Raw genomic sequence first — 15246 nt, forward strand, 5'->3', positions numbered from 1 at the left:
AGCTGTCTGGGGTCTGCTTCCCTCCAGCTGGGGCTGACCCAGTTTTGTCAGAAGACAGATGAAGGCTCAGGATTTGGGGTCTGCAACCTCACACCTGTTAGTCAGGCTGCGGCCCCGTAGCGGGCGGTGGGGTCCCTGCTGGCTGGGAAGAGTGCGTGGCAGCTGTCTCTGGGATGGTACAAGGGGCTTGGGGGGGCGGCGGGGAGACAAACCCAGAGAGACACAGTGAGGGGCTCTTGTTAAGTTACTTTACTTTGAATATATATATATATATTTATATTTATATATAGGAAAAGAAATCCACAAACGAGAAGCTATGTTCTATGGTTATGTCTTTGAAACAACATTCTGTATTTACAAATCTTTGTAAAAAATGTTTTCCTGATTAAAAAGCACCAGCTGAGAAGTCACAGGCTGCTATAACCAAGATGTTACAGACCCTTTGAGGGACAGCAGGCCCAACATACGTCCGAGAAGACCGGAACGAGACAGTGCAACCACGCATCCCCCCAGTTCCTCCACCTGGCCCTTGGACAGGGCCCTCGCCGAGCGCTGGTTACCTGCTCGGAGCTGGCAGCTGCCGGTCCGCGGGGGTGGCCCCGCTCCCCGCCACGCCCAGCCTCCCTCCCGGCTGCCGCCCCGTCCCGTCTCGTCCATCTCCTGCAGGGTCCGGAGTTCCTGTCCATTTTCTCCACCCTTGGCCGCAGGATGCTGCGTACGGTGCCCTCGGGGGCTTGCTGCTGGCCTTCCATTCCAGGATAGAATGGGAAGCTGGGGCACTTACTCTGGCCTGATGGGAAGGGACTCACGAGAGCTGTTCTGTCGTCAGATGCCACGGGGGGGGGGGTCAAAGCAGACGCTCACTGGATCATCTCACACACGCGTGTGTGTGCACTCACACACGCACGCTTTGGCTTCCAAGGAGCCCGAGTGGACTATCAAATACCGAGCACTGAATGTTTAATTGTAAACGTCAGGTCTCCCCAGCTGTACAGACACGGATCTCGGCGGTCACTGAGAGCCCTTTAACATCAGGACGGATGTTAAAGTGGTGAGGTCCTTACTCCAGCGTTCTACGTACAAAATGCCCTACGCAAAGAGACTTAAATAAATAGAGACAAACATGATACACAGCGTGACTGCTGCGAACCAGGGCCTGTGGCGCGGGGCAGGGCGGGGCGGGGCGGCACAGGCTCCACGGAGGCGGAGCCGGGCAGCGGCTGCAGCTGGTGAGGAAGACAGGACGGGCACAGCTCGCGGTGGGTGCCACTCTCTTATCGGCCTCGTGGAGAAATGGGTGTTGGCCAAGGGGACATGCCAGGGACCCAGAGGTGGTGGGTCTTCAGGACAAAACCCCGTCAGCCCACCCTGGCCGCGGTCTAGGCAGGGAAGGGGCTGCCAATAGGCTTGCTTGTGGCTAAGGCACACTCAGGCCCCAGGGCCCGCGCCGCGACCTGAGCTGTCCTCGTGGGAGTCGGACGATGACACGGAGAGGCGGGCCTCAAAGCACGAGGGTGACAAGACCCGAAACGGCCACCCGCACCCACCGTGCCAGGCACGATGGCCACTGCCTCTCGGCATGCACTGCGAGTGTCCGACCTCTGCTGCCACCGCCCCGACGATCCAAGACAAGAGCGTAAAGCCAAGTGCTGTCCAGTTCAGGAAGAGGCTCCGGCGCCGTCCGAGACCTGGCAGGCTCCGCAGGAGGCGCAGGGCTGCCAGGAAGAAGGCGCCTCCGTGCCAGGTCCGAGGGGCCCTGCGCTCTGCACCCAGCGCTGGGGCTCAGATGTCGGCCGGCAGTCCCTTGGCCCTGCTTCCTGTCCCACAGGAGCGACACAACAGGCTGGCGCAAACCCAGGCGCGGGCCCGGCTCTAGCACTGCGAAAGTCCACCACACACGCACGCACACTCACACCGTGCACATGCACACGCCGCCGGGAGAAGCCAGTCCTGTCACGGCGCCCAGGTTCGGACGCCAAGTTCCCAGGTCCCCCAGCGGCCTTGACCAGAGGCCCTGCCGTCCAAGACACACGTGCTGGAGAGGAAGGCAAGGCGGGAAGAGCACTGTGTGCTCCGTCCCACACACAGGGTGGAAACCAGTGCTGCGCCTCTGGGTTCTGAAGTCGCCTGGAGCAGAGGAAACGCGTGGGCTCCCGTGATGGAGTGGGAAGGACTCCGCCCTGGCACACAGGGTTGGCATCCGGCCCAGATATGCCCCCGCATCGGAGTGGCTCAGGCGTGGCAGCAGGACTGGCAGCTGACGTCCGCTTAGAGGATGGCTCTGCAGTTGGCTCCGAGTACCACCTGCGAGCCGCAGCACGGGGCCCAGCGGCCGGACGGCAGCTCCGGCTCCACACGCTCCCTAGGACCGGCAGCTCCAGGGACATCAGGAAGAAGCCTGGGGGCGCCCAGCGAGCTCCGGGCAGCTCAAGTGCTGTCTGGGTGCAAGTCAGGGACACGCAGGGTCCTGCCGAGGCCCTGAGGAGCTGGGGCCCCCCTCCAGGGGCCTCACAGGAGGCTGGCCAGGCTGGTATTGGGTCCGTTCTGGGCCTGGAACTGCACGGGGGGCGGGCCGTCCGTCCACTGTGAGGGAGAGCACACGGGTGAGGAGTCTGGCCCTGGGAGAGCCCGACAGGCAGCCTCCCGCGTCTGCTGCTCAGCCAGGCCCCTCCACCCTCACACCCAAACCCCAGGCCCCCGAGAGGCACCCTGGCCACTGCTTGGCAGGGCTGCTGTGGTCGTCTCCCTCCCCGAGGGTGCCCGAGGCAGAGCGAGGGTCACGCAGGCCACGCCGGTGCCTTCCCGCCCTGCGCTGCGCCCGTACCGTGATGAGGTTGTGCTCCGGGAGGCTGCAGGCCTCGATGTGGTCCTGCAGCAGCTGCTGGGAGAAGTTCTGGTGCATCTGGGCGGCCTCGTGGGCGTCCATGGCGTTCCCGCAGGCCTTGTTCAGGTCTGGGAGGACACGTGCGTGAGGGGCCCCAGCCCAAGGGTCAGACTCCGGCCCCTGTGAGGGGTTTCTGTGTGCCTGGCCCCTGCCCACGTGGACCCCATCCCGGGGATGAAGGCCCACGGCAGCCCCTCAGCGGCAGACACAGGCTGGGTGGGTGGTGGTAACCTGAGGGGGGGGTCCCTTGTCGACCCCAGGGAACCCCTGGACAGCCTCAGGCACGGAAGTCAGTGGGCAGGGCACCCAGAGCCCACTGCTGCTGCAGCGCCCAGCTTCCTGGCTTCCGGAAACACCGACACTGGGCACACAGCGCCCTGGGTAGCTTGCCCAAGGGGCGCGGAGGCTGAGAGCCGGGGCCTACCGGACACCGAGTCCCAGCCTCCGGGGTCGTGAACAGCGAGCAGACGCTGCACTGAGCAGACAGCAGGCGGGGGCGCCCAGGGCCACTGCCCGCCAACGGGGTCTCCCTGCCCACGTGACAACCGGGCCACGGACAAGGCCGGCCGAGCCAGGCTTGGCCAGCGGCCAGGATCTCTGGGGGGCCAGGCCAAGGTCAGGGGGAGGGCCAGCGGGGGCCTCACCTCTCAGCAGGGCTGACGACCACAGCTGCACTGACATGTCCGGGATCTTGCTGGCCAGCTGCATGGCGGGCACCACCATGTTGTTACTCTCCTGTAACCGGGAGCAGCCAAGGGGGGACTGTGGGGCCAGCAGGACAGGATCCCCCCGCTGAACACAGGCCAGGCTGTGCCCTCCTGCCGCTGAACTGCCTGATGAACTCCTACTCCTCCCCCAGAGCCCACCTCAAACGGCCCCTGTGCAGTGTTTCTGGGCCACCTTGGGAAACACGCACCGCCCTCACCCCACGCTGCACGTGCCCAGTTACAGGCACTGGAGAGAGCAGGGAAGGGCGCAGATGGGAGTGGGGCTCGGGCCCACCACAGAGGACATGCGCCTCTTTCTCCTGTTTCCCAGACTTTTTTTTTTTTTTTTTTTTTTTTTTTTTTGACAGGCAGAGTGGACAGTGAGAGAGAGAGAGACAGAGATAAAGGTCTTCCTTTTGCCGTTGGTTCACCCTCCAATGGCCGCCGCACCGCGCTGATCCGATGGCAGGAGCCAGGTGCTTCTCCTGGTCTCCCATGGGGTGCAGGGCCCAAGCACTTGGGCCATCCTCCACTGCACTCCCTGGCCACAGCAGAGAGCTGGCCTGGAAGAGGGGCAACCGGGACAGAATCCAGCGCCCTGACCGGGACTAGAACCCGGTGTGCCGGCGCTGCAAGGCGGAGGATTAGCCTAGTGAGCCGTGGCGCCGGCCTCCCACACTTCTTAACACGTGTGTGTCTTATCTATATTACGAGAAAATTCTCTTTTAAGAAAACAAAGCGGGGACTGGCACTGTGGTACAGCAGTTAAGTTGCTGTTTGCAGCACCAGCCCCCCATACGGGTGCCAGTTCTAGTCCTGGCTGCTCCATCTCCAATCCAGTTCCCTGCTAACACACCTGGGAAAGCAGCGGAGGATGAGCCAAGGGTGTGGGTCCCTGCACCCATGGGTGACCCCGATGAGCTCTCTGCTTCGTGCTGGCCCAGCCCAGGGCGTTGCAGCCATCTGGGGAGTGAGCCAGCAGATGAAGGTATCTCTCTCTCTCTCTCTAACTCTGCCTTTTAAATGCACACACACATACATCTTAAAACAAAAACAAAGGCGAGGTCCTGCCAAATCCGCGGGAGAGAGCAGCTGGTGGTGCCTCTCTGCCTCGTGTTCCCGGGTGCTGACACACAGGATGGGGACCCCTTTCCTGGCCGACAGCACAGGGCAGCCCCTCTGAGCTCCGGGACTCCGCCTGCCCGGCACTGGGCGTCAGCTGGCCCTGTGGTGCAGGCTCCACGGTGCCGAGCTGTGAGGCCGGCCCAGGCCCTCGGAGTTGAGACACCTGTCCTTGGTGAGCGTCAGGGAGACGCTGGGCTGCACGCGGCGTCCCCCAGGCCGCCACCCTGGCTACCTCCTAGCCCTTGGCCCAGCCCAGCAGACGGCAGGGAGGGTCCAGGCCCAGACACTGACCCTGTGGTTCCCCAGGACGTAGAAGATGTGGCCCAGGAGCACGAGCGAGCAGGCTGTGAGGCGGTTCAGGTCCTCGGCGTTGGACATCTTCAGGGTCTCTCGCAGGAATCGCCTGCACGAGGGAAGAGGGGTGCTGCTGCCCGGGGGATGGCGAGGGAACGGGGTGCTGCTGCCCGGGGGATGGCGAGGGAACGGGGTGCTGCTGCCCGGGGGATGGCGAGGGAACGGGGTGCTGCTGCCCGGGGGATGGCGAGGGAACGGGGTGCTGCTGCCTGGGGACAGCTTGCAGGAAGAGGCAGTGGGGCCCGGCTGGGGGCGGGGAGAGGCAGCTGCCTGTGCCCGGCACTCACTTGGCCTCGTTGTAGCGTCCCTGGAAGAAGGAGAAGAGCCCACGCACGTAGAAGGCGGCTGCTCGGAGGCAGTGGGAGCTGGCGGAGCAGAGCGGGGGAGGGGAGGGCATCAGAGCGTGGAGCGGGGGGTGAGGGGCAGGTTCAGGGAGGCTGGGCCGGGAGGCTCACCTCACGGGGAAGCTGTGGTCGGGATTGATCCTCTCCAGCAGACTGTACAGCTGTGGAGGAGACCTCAGTCAGCGCTGGGCACCGCCACGGCGAGGGCGCCCAGGTGCTGCTGGGCTGACGGGGCCGGCCGCGGGAGCCCGCGGGGCTCACCCGCAAGGACAGGTCTCAGGAACCGCAGCCCCAGCCCCGGGCTCCTTGACACCTGTGGGACATCCGCTGTCTGGGCTGACCTGCCTGTGCGTGTGGGGGAGGGCCCTCGTGCCCGGAGAGGGTGAGCCTCTGCAGGACGGTGGAGGGGGAGGAGGGAAGGGTGCAGGCTGCTCCACGGGGCGTGGACAGCAGTGCGACGTGGCTGATGATCCTGGGACCCACCCGGGCCCTCAGCGGGCACTGCCAGCTGCAGCAGTAGGGCTAGGTTGTCTGCCCCCTGCACTGCGGTACATCTGAGCCACCTGGACCCTGGGAGGTCAGCGTGGTGACGGGGTCTGAACCACAGCAGAGGCCAGGGAGGGCGGAGGCGGCCACATCCTGGCCACAGGGTTGGGATCGTGGGAGAAGGGGACTCTTCTCTGAGCCTTGGCGAGGAGCTCACGTGAGGGCAGCTGGCCTATGAGGGAGCCCTGGGTGCTCCCTGGGACTGGAGCCCACGGCTCACGCCACAGGTCAGCAGGCTGCGGCTGTGGGGTTCGGTCAGGCCTGGCCTGTCTCCCTCAGGGGTTAGGGTCATGTGGCTGGGAGCACGTTTCCCTCCCAGATCGGCCCCCAGCTGTTGCCACCCAACCAGCTCTGGGTCTGTGCCTTGTGTGCCCTCTGCCAAGGAGCAGGCCCCCTGGGGTTTGCTAGGATTTGCTGGTGCACAGGACAGCCCCCACCCCCCAGTAAGACAACCGAGAGAAAGGATACCAAACACGAAGCATGTCACCTACTACCTCTTGATGTCTATTTCCTTCCCGAATATACACACTCGCCAGGTTGGTCACGATGAAGGCCCACAGCTCCTGGTGGTTGGTGAGCTGCAATGGGACACGCGGTGTCAGGGGATGGCCGGGCACGGCCGCGTCCTACCAGGGCATGTTGGGGCCTCCCCACGCTCCACGGCGGCGACTGAACCCAGGCAAAGGCCGCCGCCCTCATCTCCTCCCCCCGCTGCTGGCTCACTAGCAAAGCACATCCACGTCACGGGATGGTCAGGCAACAGAAAGGGAGCCGCCCCGGCCCATTTTCTGCTCGTCTCTCGGGCCTGGGACACGGGAGGCCCTTCCCGCCACCCTAGCACACGACAGAGGCTCGTGCTGTCCTGGGGGGGCGGGCCCTCTGTACTAGGAAGCTGGAGCCCACAGGGGCAGGGCCCAGGCCACACGAGGACAGGGGATGTAGCGGTGTCACAGGCCAGAGGCTGCTGGACCGCAGCTCTGCCCACAGGGCTGCCTGTGAGCGGAGTGCATCTGTCCTGAGACACAGCGGGGTGGGCACGCTTGTCGTGGGAGCACAGGGAGCCCCTGAGGTTGGGGGTTACAGCCAGGCTGCCCCAGGTCCTGAGGGACCTCTTTGGGTACGGGGCCTCAGGCACCTCGATGCTGACCCGCAGGGGCAGTAGCAGCCACTTGTCAGGTGTGAGATGAGGTAGGAGGGCCACGGCGGGGAAGCTGGGGAGCGGCCACCGCGCCAGCTCTTCCTGCTGGGGGGGGGGGAAGGGGGCGGCAGGCGGGCTCATGGAGCACGGCAGAGGGAGCCCCTGCCCGACAGTCAGAGGGTGCAGGTGGCACCACCCCGACAGTTCCACTTGGGGCCTCCCCAGGGGCCCTGGGGAGAAGGTGTCACAGCCGCCTTGTCCTGTGAGGACGCTGAGGCCAGGAGCCTGGGGTGTCCACAGTACAGAGCCTCTTCCTGACCCGGCAGGACCCGGCTTCCCCTCTGCCCCCAGAGCACCCGTGGCAAGGTGGCAGCCCCAAGCCTAGGGTGACCCCAGTCTTCAGCTGCAACGTGAACCTGTCCAGCCTGGGTGGGCTGCTGCAAGAGGTCTCACAGACACGACAGTGGCTGGCCAGGCCACGGTCCCAGCAGGCACTGGGTCTGCGTGGCCCCTGGCACCGTGCCTCTCCCGCTGCCTTCAGCTTCGCCCCCGGCTGGCCAGGAGTGCCCTCGCCCAGGGAATGGGGGGCTGACAGCTGGCGTTAGGCTGACCTAACTCAGCTGCTGTCCTGGTCAGGGCACATGACACCGTACTCACCCGAAGGGCTGTGGTGAACTGGGCTTCCGCGTTGTCCATGCAGTTGACCGAGACACAGTACAGGCCCTAGAAAAGGTGCTGTCAGCTGGGGTGGTCCCCAGGGGACGTCCACTGAGGGCTCAGACCACACACGGCTGCACCCAGACCAGCACAGGTGGTTCCACTGGGCCAGTGACCCCGATGCAGCAGCAGCAACCAGCAAGCTTGACTGTTCCTGCCCAAGTCAGCTCGGGACTTGACGAGCTGCTCGTGAGAACACAGCTCACCGAGAACATTCCAGATCCTGCCTGGGGTGGCTACTGGGTTCCACACAGGGAATGTTCCAGATCCTGCCCGGGGTGTGAGAGGGTCATCACGACCACACGCACTCACCAGCAGTGTGTGCAGCTGTGCCGCGTGGTTGGAGAAGAGCCGGGGTGACTGCTGGCACAGCTGGCAGACCTGGGAGATCTGGGAGAGACAGAACACCCCCAATGTCAGTGCCCGGCATCCGCACGGAGACCCTAAAGCTGGCGGGGTGTCCACTTCTTGCCTACTCCATGACAGGCCCCAGGTCTCGGTGCCCTGGGCAGCCCTGACCACCCGGTGGACAGTGGGCAGTGACGCTGGCTATTTCCCGCCTCCTCCACCCCATAGTTCAGGTCCTGACTTTAAAGCACCTTTGCCCTAGCCAAGGCCCCCTGACCTGGCCTCTTGGAAAGGAGGGCACGGGGGGCGAAAGGGGTGGGATTCACGGTCTGGGGCAGGGCAGGTGTGAGGATCTGTCCGGGTACCGCACACCCTCAGACACCAAGGACTATGGCCCCAGGCACGTGACTGCTTGGGCAAGGCTGCTGGTTTCTGCAGCAGTCTCCAGCCGCCCCCCACAGGAGACACATCCCAAAGACAGGAGGGGAACAGGCCGTGATGTCCCACCCATGCCCACACGGCGAACGCACAGGTTCTGGGCTGAGCAAACGGCCGGCCTGCAGCCACCCGCCCTGAGCGGCCGCCCTAACTCCTGCAGCGCCGTTCCCCTACCTCCCGCCCCGTGTGCCCCGCCTCCCCGCCTCCCACCCCGCGTGCCCCTGCCTCCCGCCCTGCGTGCCCTGCCTCCAGCCCTGTGTGCCCTGCCTCCCCCCCCCGCGTCCCCGCCTCCCGCCCTGCGGCCCCACCTCCTGCAGCGCCGCGCCCCGCCCCGCGCCCCGCGGCCCCGCCCCACGCGCCGCGGCCCCACCTCCTGCAGCGCCGTGCCCCGCCCCGCACCCTGCCCCGCGGCCCCACCTCCTGCAGTGCCGTGCCCCGCGCCCCGCGGCCCCACCTCCTGCAGTGCCGTGCCCCGCCCCGCGCCCCGCCCCCACCTCCTGCAGCGCCGTGCCCCGCCCCGCGCCCCCACCTCCTGCAGCGCCGTGCCCCGCCTCCCGCCCCGCGGCCCCACCTCCTGCAGCGCCGTGCCCCGCCCCGCGGCCCCGCCCCGCGGCCCCACCTCCTGCAGCGCCGTGGCCTTGTGGCCCGTGACGAGCCTGCACATGATGATGTGCTCCAGCAGGATCACTTGGAAGGAGGACAGGATGGGGCTGCAGTCCAGCACTGGGGGCGAGAGTCGGGTGAGCGTGGGGGGTGGGGGACGAGGTGTCCTGAAGAGCCCCTCCCCGCCGCCGCCTCTGGACCACAGCCCTGCTGGTGCCGCCTCCTCCCCTCACCAACAGGGCTGAGCCCGAGGATGCGCTGAGCGCGAGAGCCCTCTGCAGCCTCTGTCATCCACCCTCCCCCTGCGCACGCAGCGCGCTCGGGAACACTGACGTCAGGCAGGAAGGGGAGCCCTGAGAGGGTCCCAGCTTCTCCCAGCCGGAGCCCCGCGGGCCCAGGAGCTTTGCCGGTCCCCAGTTCCGGGACCTCTCCCCCAGCGGTGCTCAGGAGAGCCAGCCAGCACAGCAGGCTAACGGAGACAGGGAGCCAGCCAGGGGAGTCCGAGGCCCCAGGTCCCACGGGACAGACAACACGGCTGAGCATCTGGACATAACCCGCGCCCTGGCCCGGGTCCCCGAGGACTGATTTCGGGCGCTGGCTTCACCCTGGGCCCACGTCGTCACATTGGTAATAATCAGCAAGAGCACCCACACCCGTGTCAGCAGAGCAGGGCGACCAACCCACGCTGCTGCTTCTGCAAACAAAGGCCCTGGGCGCTCCGGGTCCTCTGACCCCAAGCCTGGCCTGGCCTGCCCCGCCCACGTGCGGGTGGCTGGCAGCTGCCACCTGCAGGTCAGGAGACCCGCGGGGCAGGCCTGCTGCCGCTGCCCACTAGGGGGCGCCGTGGCCACGGGACTCACTCTTGAGCTTCTCCAGCTGCATGAGGGCCTTGTCCGTGTACTTCTGCGCCTTCTCAAGGTAGCCGGCCTGCATGGAGTGCATCACGGTCACCTGGCAACAGGACCAGACGGCCGGGTCAATGGGGGCTCCCGCGGCCGGCTGCCCTGGCCGCGGGCCCCGCTGGCGCTCACCAGGTAGACGAGCACACACATGTGCTCCTTGGGCAGCCAGTGGAAGAGGTCGGCGGGGTTGCTGGGCAGGATCTCGTCATCGTGCAGCGTGGAGATGGTCTGGATGCACTGCTGCAGCTGCTTCAGGCACGGCTTCACGCTCTTCACCTGCGGCGGGCGGCACACGCGCCTCAGCACCGGCCGGCTCTCCGTCGCCCCCACCGGCCCAGCCCTCACCCCTTCCTCCCGCAAAGGCCCACCTTCTCCCATCCCCAGGAACCCCCGAGCTCTCAAGGCCCGAGGCAGCCAGGTGCGTTATCCATGCAGCGGCTGCTCGGCGACCACCCAGCGCTGGGCCCACCTGCGACCCTGAGACGGCAGGAGGCTGGGCAGCGGGCAGGTGGTCCTTGGGGGTAGCAAGCGCCCCCTGTGCCAAGGAGTCCTGCAGGTGCTGGGGCTCCCACCAACTGGGTCTTGTGGCCCCATGAGACAGCTCTGTGGTCCCCGGCACCCTGTGAAAGCTGGCAGCGGGGGTCTCATTCCCTGATCGCAAGCTCAGCCTCAAAGGCAAGAGAACCGCGGAGGCCGCTTCCGAGAGGTCCTCGCTGTGCCAGGTTCCACCTGCAGCCTCCCAGCAGGGCGCGGAGGCCCTGGGCTGAGGTGATGGAATGGCCACACAACCGTGTACCTGGCACAGAAACACAGCGGCTCTTCACCCACACCAGGGTCACAGAGTTCACACGCCAGTCCCTACTCGAACCCCACAGAGCTGTCAACAGCTGGGGAGGGGCGTGGACAGACACTGCTTGAGCACCTGCTGTGTGCCAGCCACCCGCCGGGGCCCTCATGGCTTATTCTCCCAGGTTTCCAGAACGCTCGGAGGCTCCTGCTCCAGGGCCACGCCCAGCTAAATGTGAGGTCAGCTGCTGGGACAGACCCCGTTCTGGGCGCACTGTCTGCCGGGGCCAGCGCAAGCCGCAACGACAGAGCTGACACGGTGGCCCGAGCCCCTGTGCTGTGGCACCTGCGCCTGCCGACTGCCCACGCGCCAGCAGTCCCGTGCGAAGGGCTACGCACCTGCCCAGCGTCCAGGTAGTGGGTGACCTGGAGCACCAGGAAGAAGACGCGCAGCGACTCCTTCTGGATGGGGTTGCCCTGCCAGTTCTCGACGATCTGCCCGCACAGGGTCAGCAGCGGGTGCACCTCCTGCAGCTTGCGCTCCATCAGAAGCAGCTGGCGGGGGGGGGGGGGCAGGCACGGGGCTGCAGGGCGTGCGGGAGCTCCGGGTGCACGAGGCTGCCCCCTCCCCGCCCCAGGGGCAAAGCCACTTCTTCCTAGCACAGATCCCACCTCTCACCCCAGTCAGGGCACAAGGGCCTCACCGTAGAGGCTGCTCACTTGCCTGCAGGGCCACGCCACGGAGAGCAGGCAGGGGTCTGGGCAGCCCACATGGGGAGTCAGGCCTCACTGCGAACACACCTGCCACCCTGCCCAGCCTCAACTTACCATCCCCTTGCTGAGCAGGAACAGTGCCCTGGGAGAGAGAAGGGAGTCAGGCTGTGCAGGTGCAGGCCCTCAGGGACTGGAGGGTGACACTGCAGGGTACCCACCGAGGGTCTCCCATTTGCACGGCTGCTGTACCGTGACCAGAAGGCACACAGGGCCCCCTAAAGGCTGCCTTCCTGGCCTGGGGACGAGATGGCATTCACACAGCAGGCAGTGGGCAGGGGCCGTCTCAGCCCCCTGCCCCCAGACACGCCCCTCACACCCTGTTGTGAGCCAAGCCCGAATCCCCACCAGGGTCCCCGCAGGGTGGAGGGGACACACCCAGGCAGGTCAGGCAGCCCGCACTCCTGCCACCACCACTGGAGACGCCCAGCGTCTCCTAAACTGTTCTGTTTTTTTTTTCTTTAATTTTCATTGTAATTGAGGGGCAGAGACAGAGAGACAAAAGGAGAGACATCTCCCATGCACTGGTTCACCCTACAAATGCCCACAACAGCTGAGGTTACGCCAGGGTGAACCAGGAGCCCAGACTGCAATCCTGGTCTCCCACGGTGGCAGCAGGGACCAGCGCCGAACACAGCACCTGGGTGTCCCCAGCAGTGACTCACTCCTCTTCCCACACTCTCTAAACACGTAGGTACAGCTATCCCAGAACAAGAAAATAACAAGACGGACCATGGAAGGCAAGGTTAGAAACCAGCAAAGGAACGGAGACGGGAAGCGGGATGGCTCGGGTCTGCCTCACGCCCAGGGCGCCCGGCTTAGTCCAACACCAAACCCTGTGTTCCAGCCATCACCAGAGTCACCGGGAGCTCTGGTTAACCCCGCATCAAGCAGGGTGGAGACCAACGCGGGGAGGTCAGGAAGACACAGGTGCGAGGCTGGGCTCCCGTCTTCACTGTTCCCTGTCTGCACTCCATGGGGACGTCCTAGGGTCCACTCAGCTGTGGTCTGGGTGCTCAACTCCACAGTGGAGGACCACCCATCAGGGTCGCCACAGCGCACACAGTAGCTCGTAAGCCCTAAGCCACGTCAGGCTCTGAGCCGGGGGCCTGCAGACGCTGTCTCCTGGCAGAACCCTCCAGTTTCCTCAGCGCAGAGACGGCAACACCAGGCTGCCGGCCCATGTGGCCTAGGCAGCGCTCACGGGGAGGAGGCCGTGGGTGGGTGTCCTTGCGAGAGCTGTCTCAAGGCTCCCACGGAGCCTGGTGTCCTAACGGACTGCTGTGCCCCCACAGACCCAGTGACAGAGGACACACTGGGGACAGCGAAGGCCTGGAACAAAGGGCCACTGGACCAGATTGTACGACGGCCGCCATATCGGGGCAGGGTGGCCAAGCAGGCTCCAAACTCCCCCCCACCCCAACAGGTGTTCTAGGGACGGGACTGGCCTCGGGGAGCTGCAGGGACCTCCTCCCCAACGACATGCAAGGGCTTCGAAGGCAGCCTGGAACAGAGCTGGCCTCATTTGTCCTAACCTCCCCGGGGACAAGTTCTCACGGACAGGGGCTCAGGGCAGGAAGTCTCCAGAACTCCGACACACACACGCAGTTAAAGTACTGCTGTGGGGCCGGCGCTGTGGTACAGGGGGTGAAGCTGCTGCCTGCGGTGCCGGCATCCCATATGGGCTCAGGTTCGAGTCCCGGCTGCTCCACTTCTGATCCAGCTCTCTGCTGTGGCCTGGGAAAGCAGTGCAAGATGGCCCAGGTCCTTGGGCCCCTGCACCCACGTGGGAGACCCGGATGGAGCTCCTGGCTTTGGTCTGGCTCAGCCCTAGCTGTTGTGGCCATTGGGGATGAAGCAACGGATGGCAGGTCTTTCTGTCTCTCCCTCTCCCTTTGTGAGTCTGCCTCTCAGTAAATAAAAAATGAATCTTAAAAAAGGAAAAAACCAAAAACCAAACCAAACCGCACTGCTACCGAGGGGATGCCTCTACGTGGGGAAAGGAGGCGGAGAGGAATCCGTCACAGAAGCTGCGCAAGGAGCACTGGTGGCCTCTGCCCGCAGCCCAGCAGCCCCCTGTAGCCCTCTCTCACACGCCAGCTTACGCTGCCGCCCTCGTGTCCTGCCACCCCGAGCAGGGGACACTCGGGTCCCCTCTAGTTAGTACACACCCCACAGGCCGAGCAGGCCACTCTGCCACAAGGGACAGTGGCCAAGCAGCTCCAGGAGCACTTGAGATCTCAAGAGGCCCTGGGAACATGACGCGCCGAGCCTACCAAGACGCCAGCCGCCCCCCCCCCCCCACTTTGATCTGCAGGTCCCTTGCTGTGCACCCGGCGGCCACCGCGCTCTTCTGCAATGCCTCTCTCCTCGAATGGACTTACTTGAAAGGTAGAGAGAGAGAGAGAGAGAGACACTCCACCCACCAGTTCACTCCCCAAAGGCTCACAACAGCTGGGGAGGGCTGGGCCAGGCCGAAGATGGGAGCCCAGAACTCCATCTAATTCCCTCACGTGGGCGGCAGGGATCCGTCTAGTTGAGCCATCATCGCTGGCTCCCAGGGTGTGCATTAACAGGAAGCTGGAAGTTTTTTAGTTTGTTTGTTTGTTTTTTGACAGGCAGAGTTAGACAGTGAGAGAGAGAGAGAGAGAGACAGAGAGAAAGGTCTTCCTTCCATTGGTTCACCCCCCAAATGGCTGCTACGGCCAGCGTGCTGCGCTGATCTGAAGCCAGGAGCCAGGTGCTTCTCCTGGTCTCCCATGGGGTGCAGGGCCCAAGCACTTGGGCCATCCTCCACTGCCTTCCCGGGCCACAGCAGAGAGCTGGCCTGGAAGAGGGGCAACCGGGACAGAATCCGGCGCCCCGACTGGGACTAGAACCCGAGGTGCCGGTGCTGCAGGCGGAGGATTAGCCAAGTGAGCGGCGGCGCGGCCAGGAGCTGGAGTTGGAAATGGAGCCAGGACTTGAAGCCAGCAGGCACTCTCATAAGGAGTGCGGGCACTCTAGTCGGTGTCTTAGCTATTGTGCCAAACGCGCACCTGAAGCACCTTTCTGTTAGGGTCCTGGGTTAGGACGGCCAAGCTCCTACGGGAGCGGGGAGGGGCGGGTGCCTACCGTGTGTACTCGGATCCCACCACCCGGGCATACTCGGCGCCCACGCCCAGCAGGTCGCAGGCTGACACCAGGTCCTTTTCGAGCGTGTGCAGTTGCTGAAAAGGAGAGAGCAATGACCTTCGCTGCCAAGCCCATCTGATTCACGGTGCCCGCCTGACTGCTGAGTCAGCACGTTCTACGGAACCACCCTGCCTCGGCGTCAGCTCCAACGTCCACCATGCCACCCACTCCAAGGGGCGCAGGGCCAGTGAGTGCTCACAGGCACAGACCCGGGGTCTGAGTGCTTCCTGGGAGGCCTTGGCGGGGGCTCAGCCACTCGGGGCACCCCAGGGTGCTCTAGGGTGAGGGAGATCGCCTTCAGGCTAAGTGTCTAGAGGAGTTTCAAAGCCCAAAGCCTTAACGGGCTGGAAGGGACATCTGTCCCAGGCCGAGCCCAGCAGGGACACCGGCAGGGCCTTGTTTGAGAGCG

The 15246-nt window shown here is 65.0% G+C and overlaps 1 protein-coding gene across 3 annotated transcripts in view; it reads right to left on the reverse strand.

Moving 5' to 3' along the window:
• Positions 1–234: 234 nt before the first annotated feature.
• MAU2 (MAU2 sister chromatid cohesion factor) overlaps positions 235–15246 on the reverse strand; it is a 26515-nt gene continuing 11503 nt past the window's right edge. Inside the window, exons 5-19 of one of the 3 annotated variants that reach the window (XR_007912452.3) lie at positions 14778–14872; positions 11721–11748; positions 11292–11447; positions 10236–10382; positions 10065–10155; positions 9221–9324; positions 8128–8205; positions 7756–7821; positions 6448–6538; positions 5526–5575; positions 5358–5435; positions 5008–5119; positions 3529–3619; positions 2825–2952; positions 235–2583 (exon numbers count right to left, since the gene is read on the reverse strand). Coding sequence is in view for 2 of the 3 variants with exons in the window: in XM_051828223.3 (XP_051684183.1) it covers positions 2509–2583; positions 2825–2952; positions 3529–3619; positions 5008–5119; positions 5358–5435; positions 5526–5575; positions 6452–6538; positions 7756–7821; positions 8128–8205; positions 9221–9324; positions 10065–10155; positions 10236–10382; positions 11292–11447; positions 11721–11748; positions 14778–14872 (1386 nt within the window). In the remaining variant the exon portion in view is untranslated. The remainder of the gene's footprint in view (positions 2584–2824; positions 2953–3528; positions 3620–5007; positions 5120–5357; positions 5436–5525; positions 5576–6447; positions 6539–7755; positions 7822–8127; positions 8206–9220; positions 9325–10064; positions 10156–10235; positions 10383–11291; positions 11448–11720; positions 11749–14777; positions 14873–15246) is intronic. The other 2 variants (XM_051828224.3, XM_051828223.3) reach the window with 2 other exon arrangements.

Source organism: Oryctolagus cuniculus, chromosome 16 (assembly GCF_051225735.1).
Source record: "Oryctolagus cuniculus isolate XC-2025 breed Fujian yellow rabbit chromosome 16, ASM5122573v1, whole genome shotgun sequence".
Classification (NCBI taxonomy): domain Eukaryota; kingdom Metazoa; phylum Chordata; class Mammalia; order Lagomorpha; family Leporidae; genus Oryctolagus; species Oryctolagus cuniculus.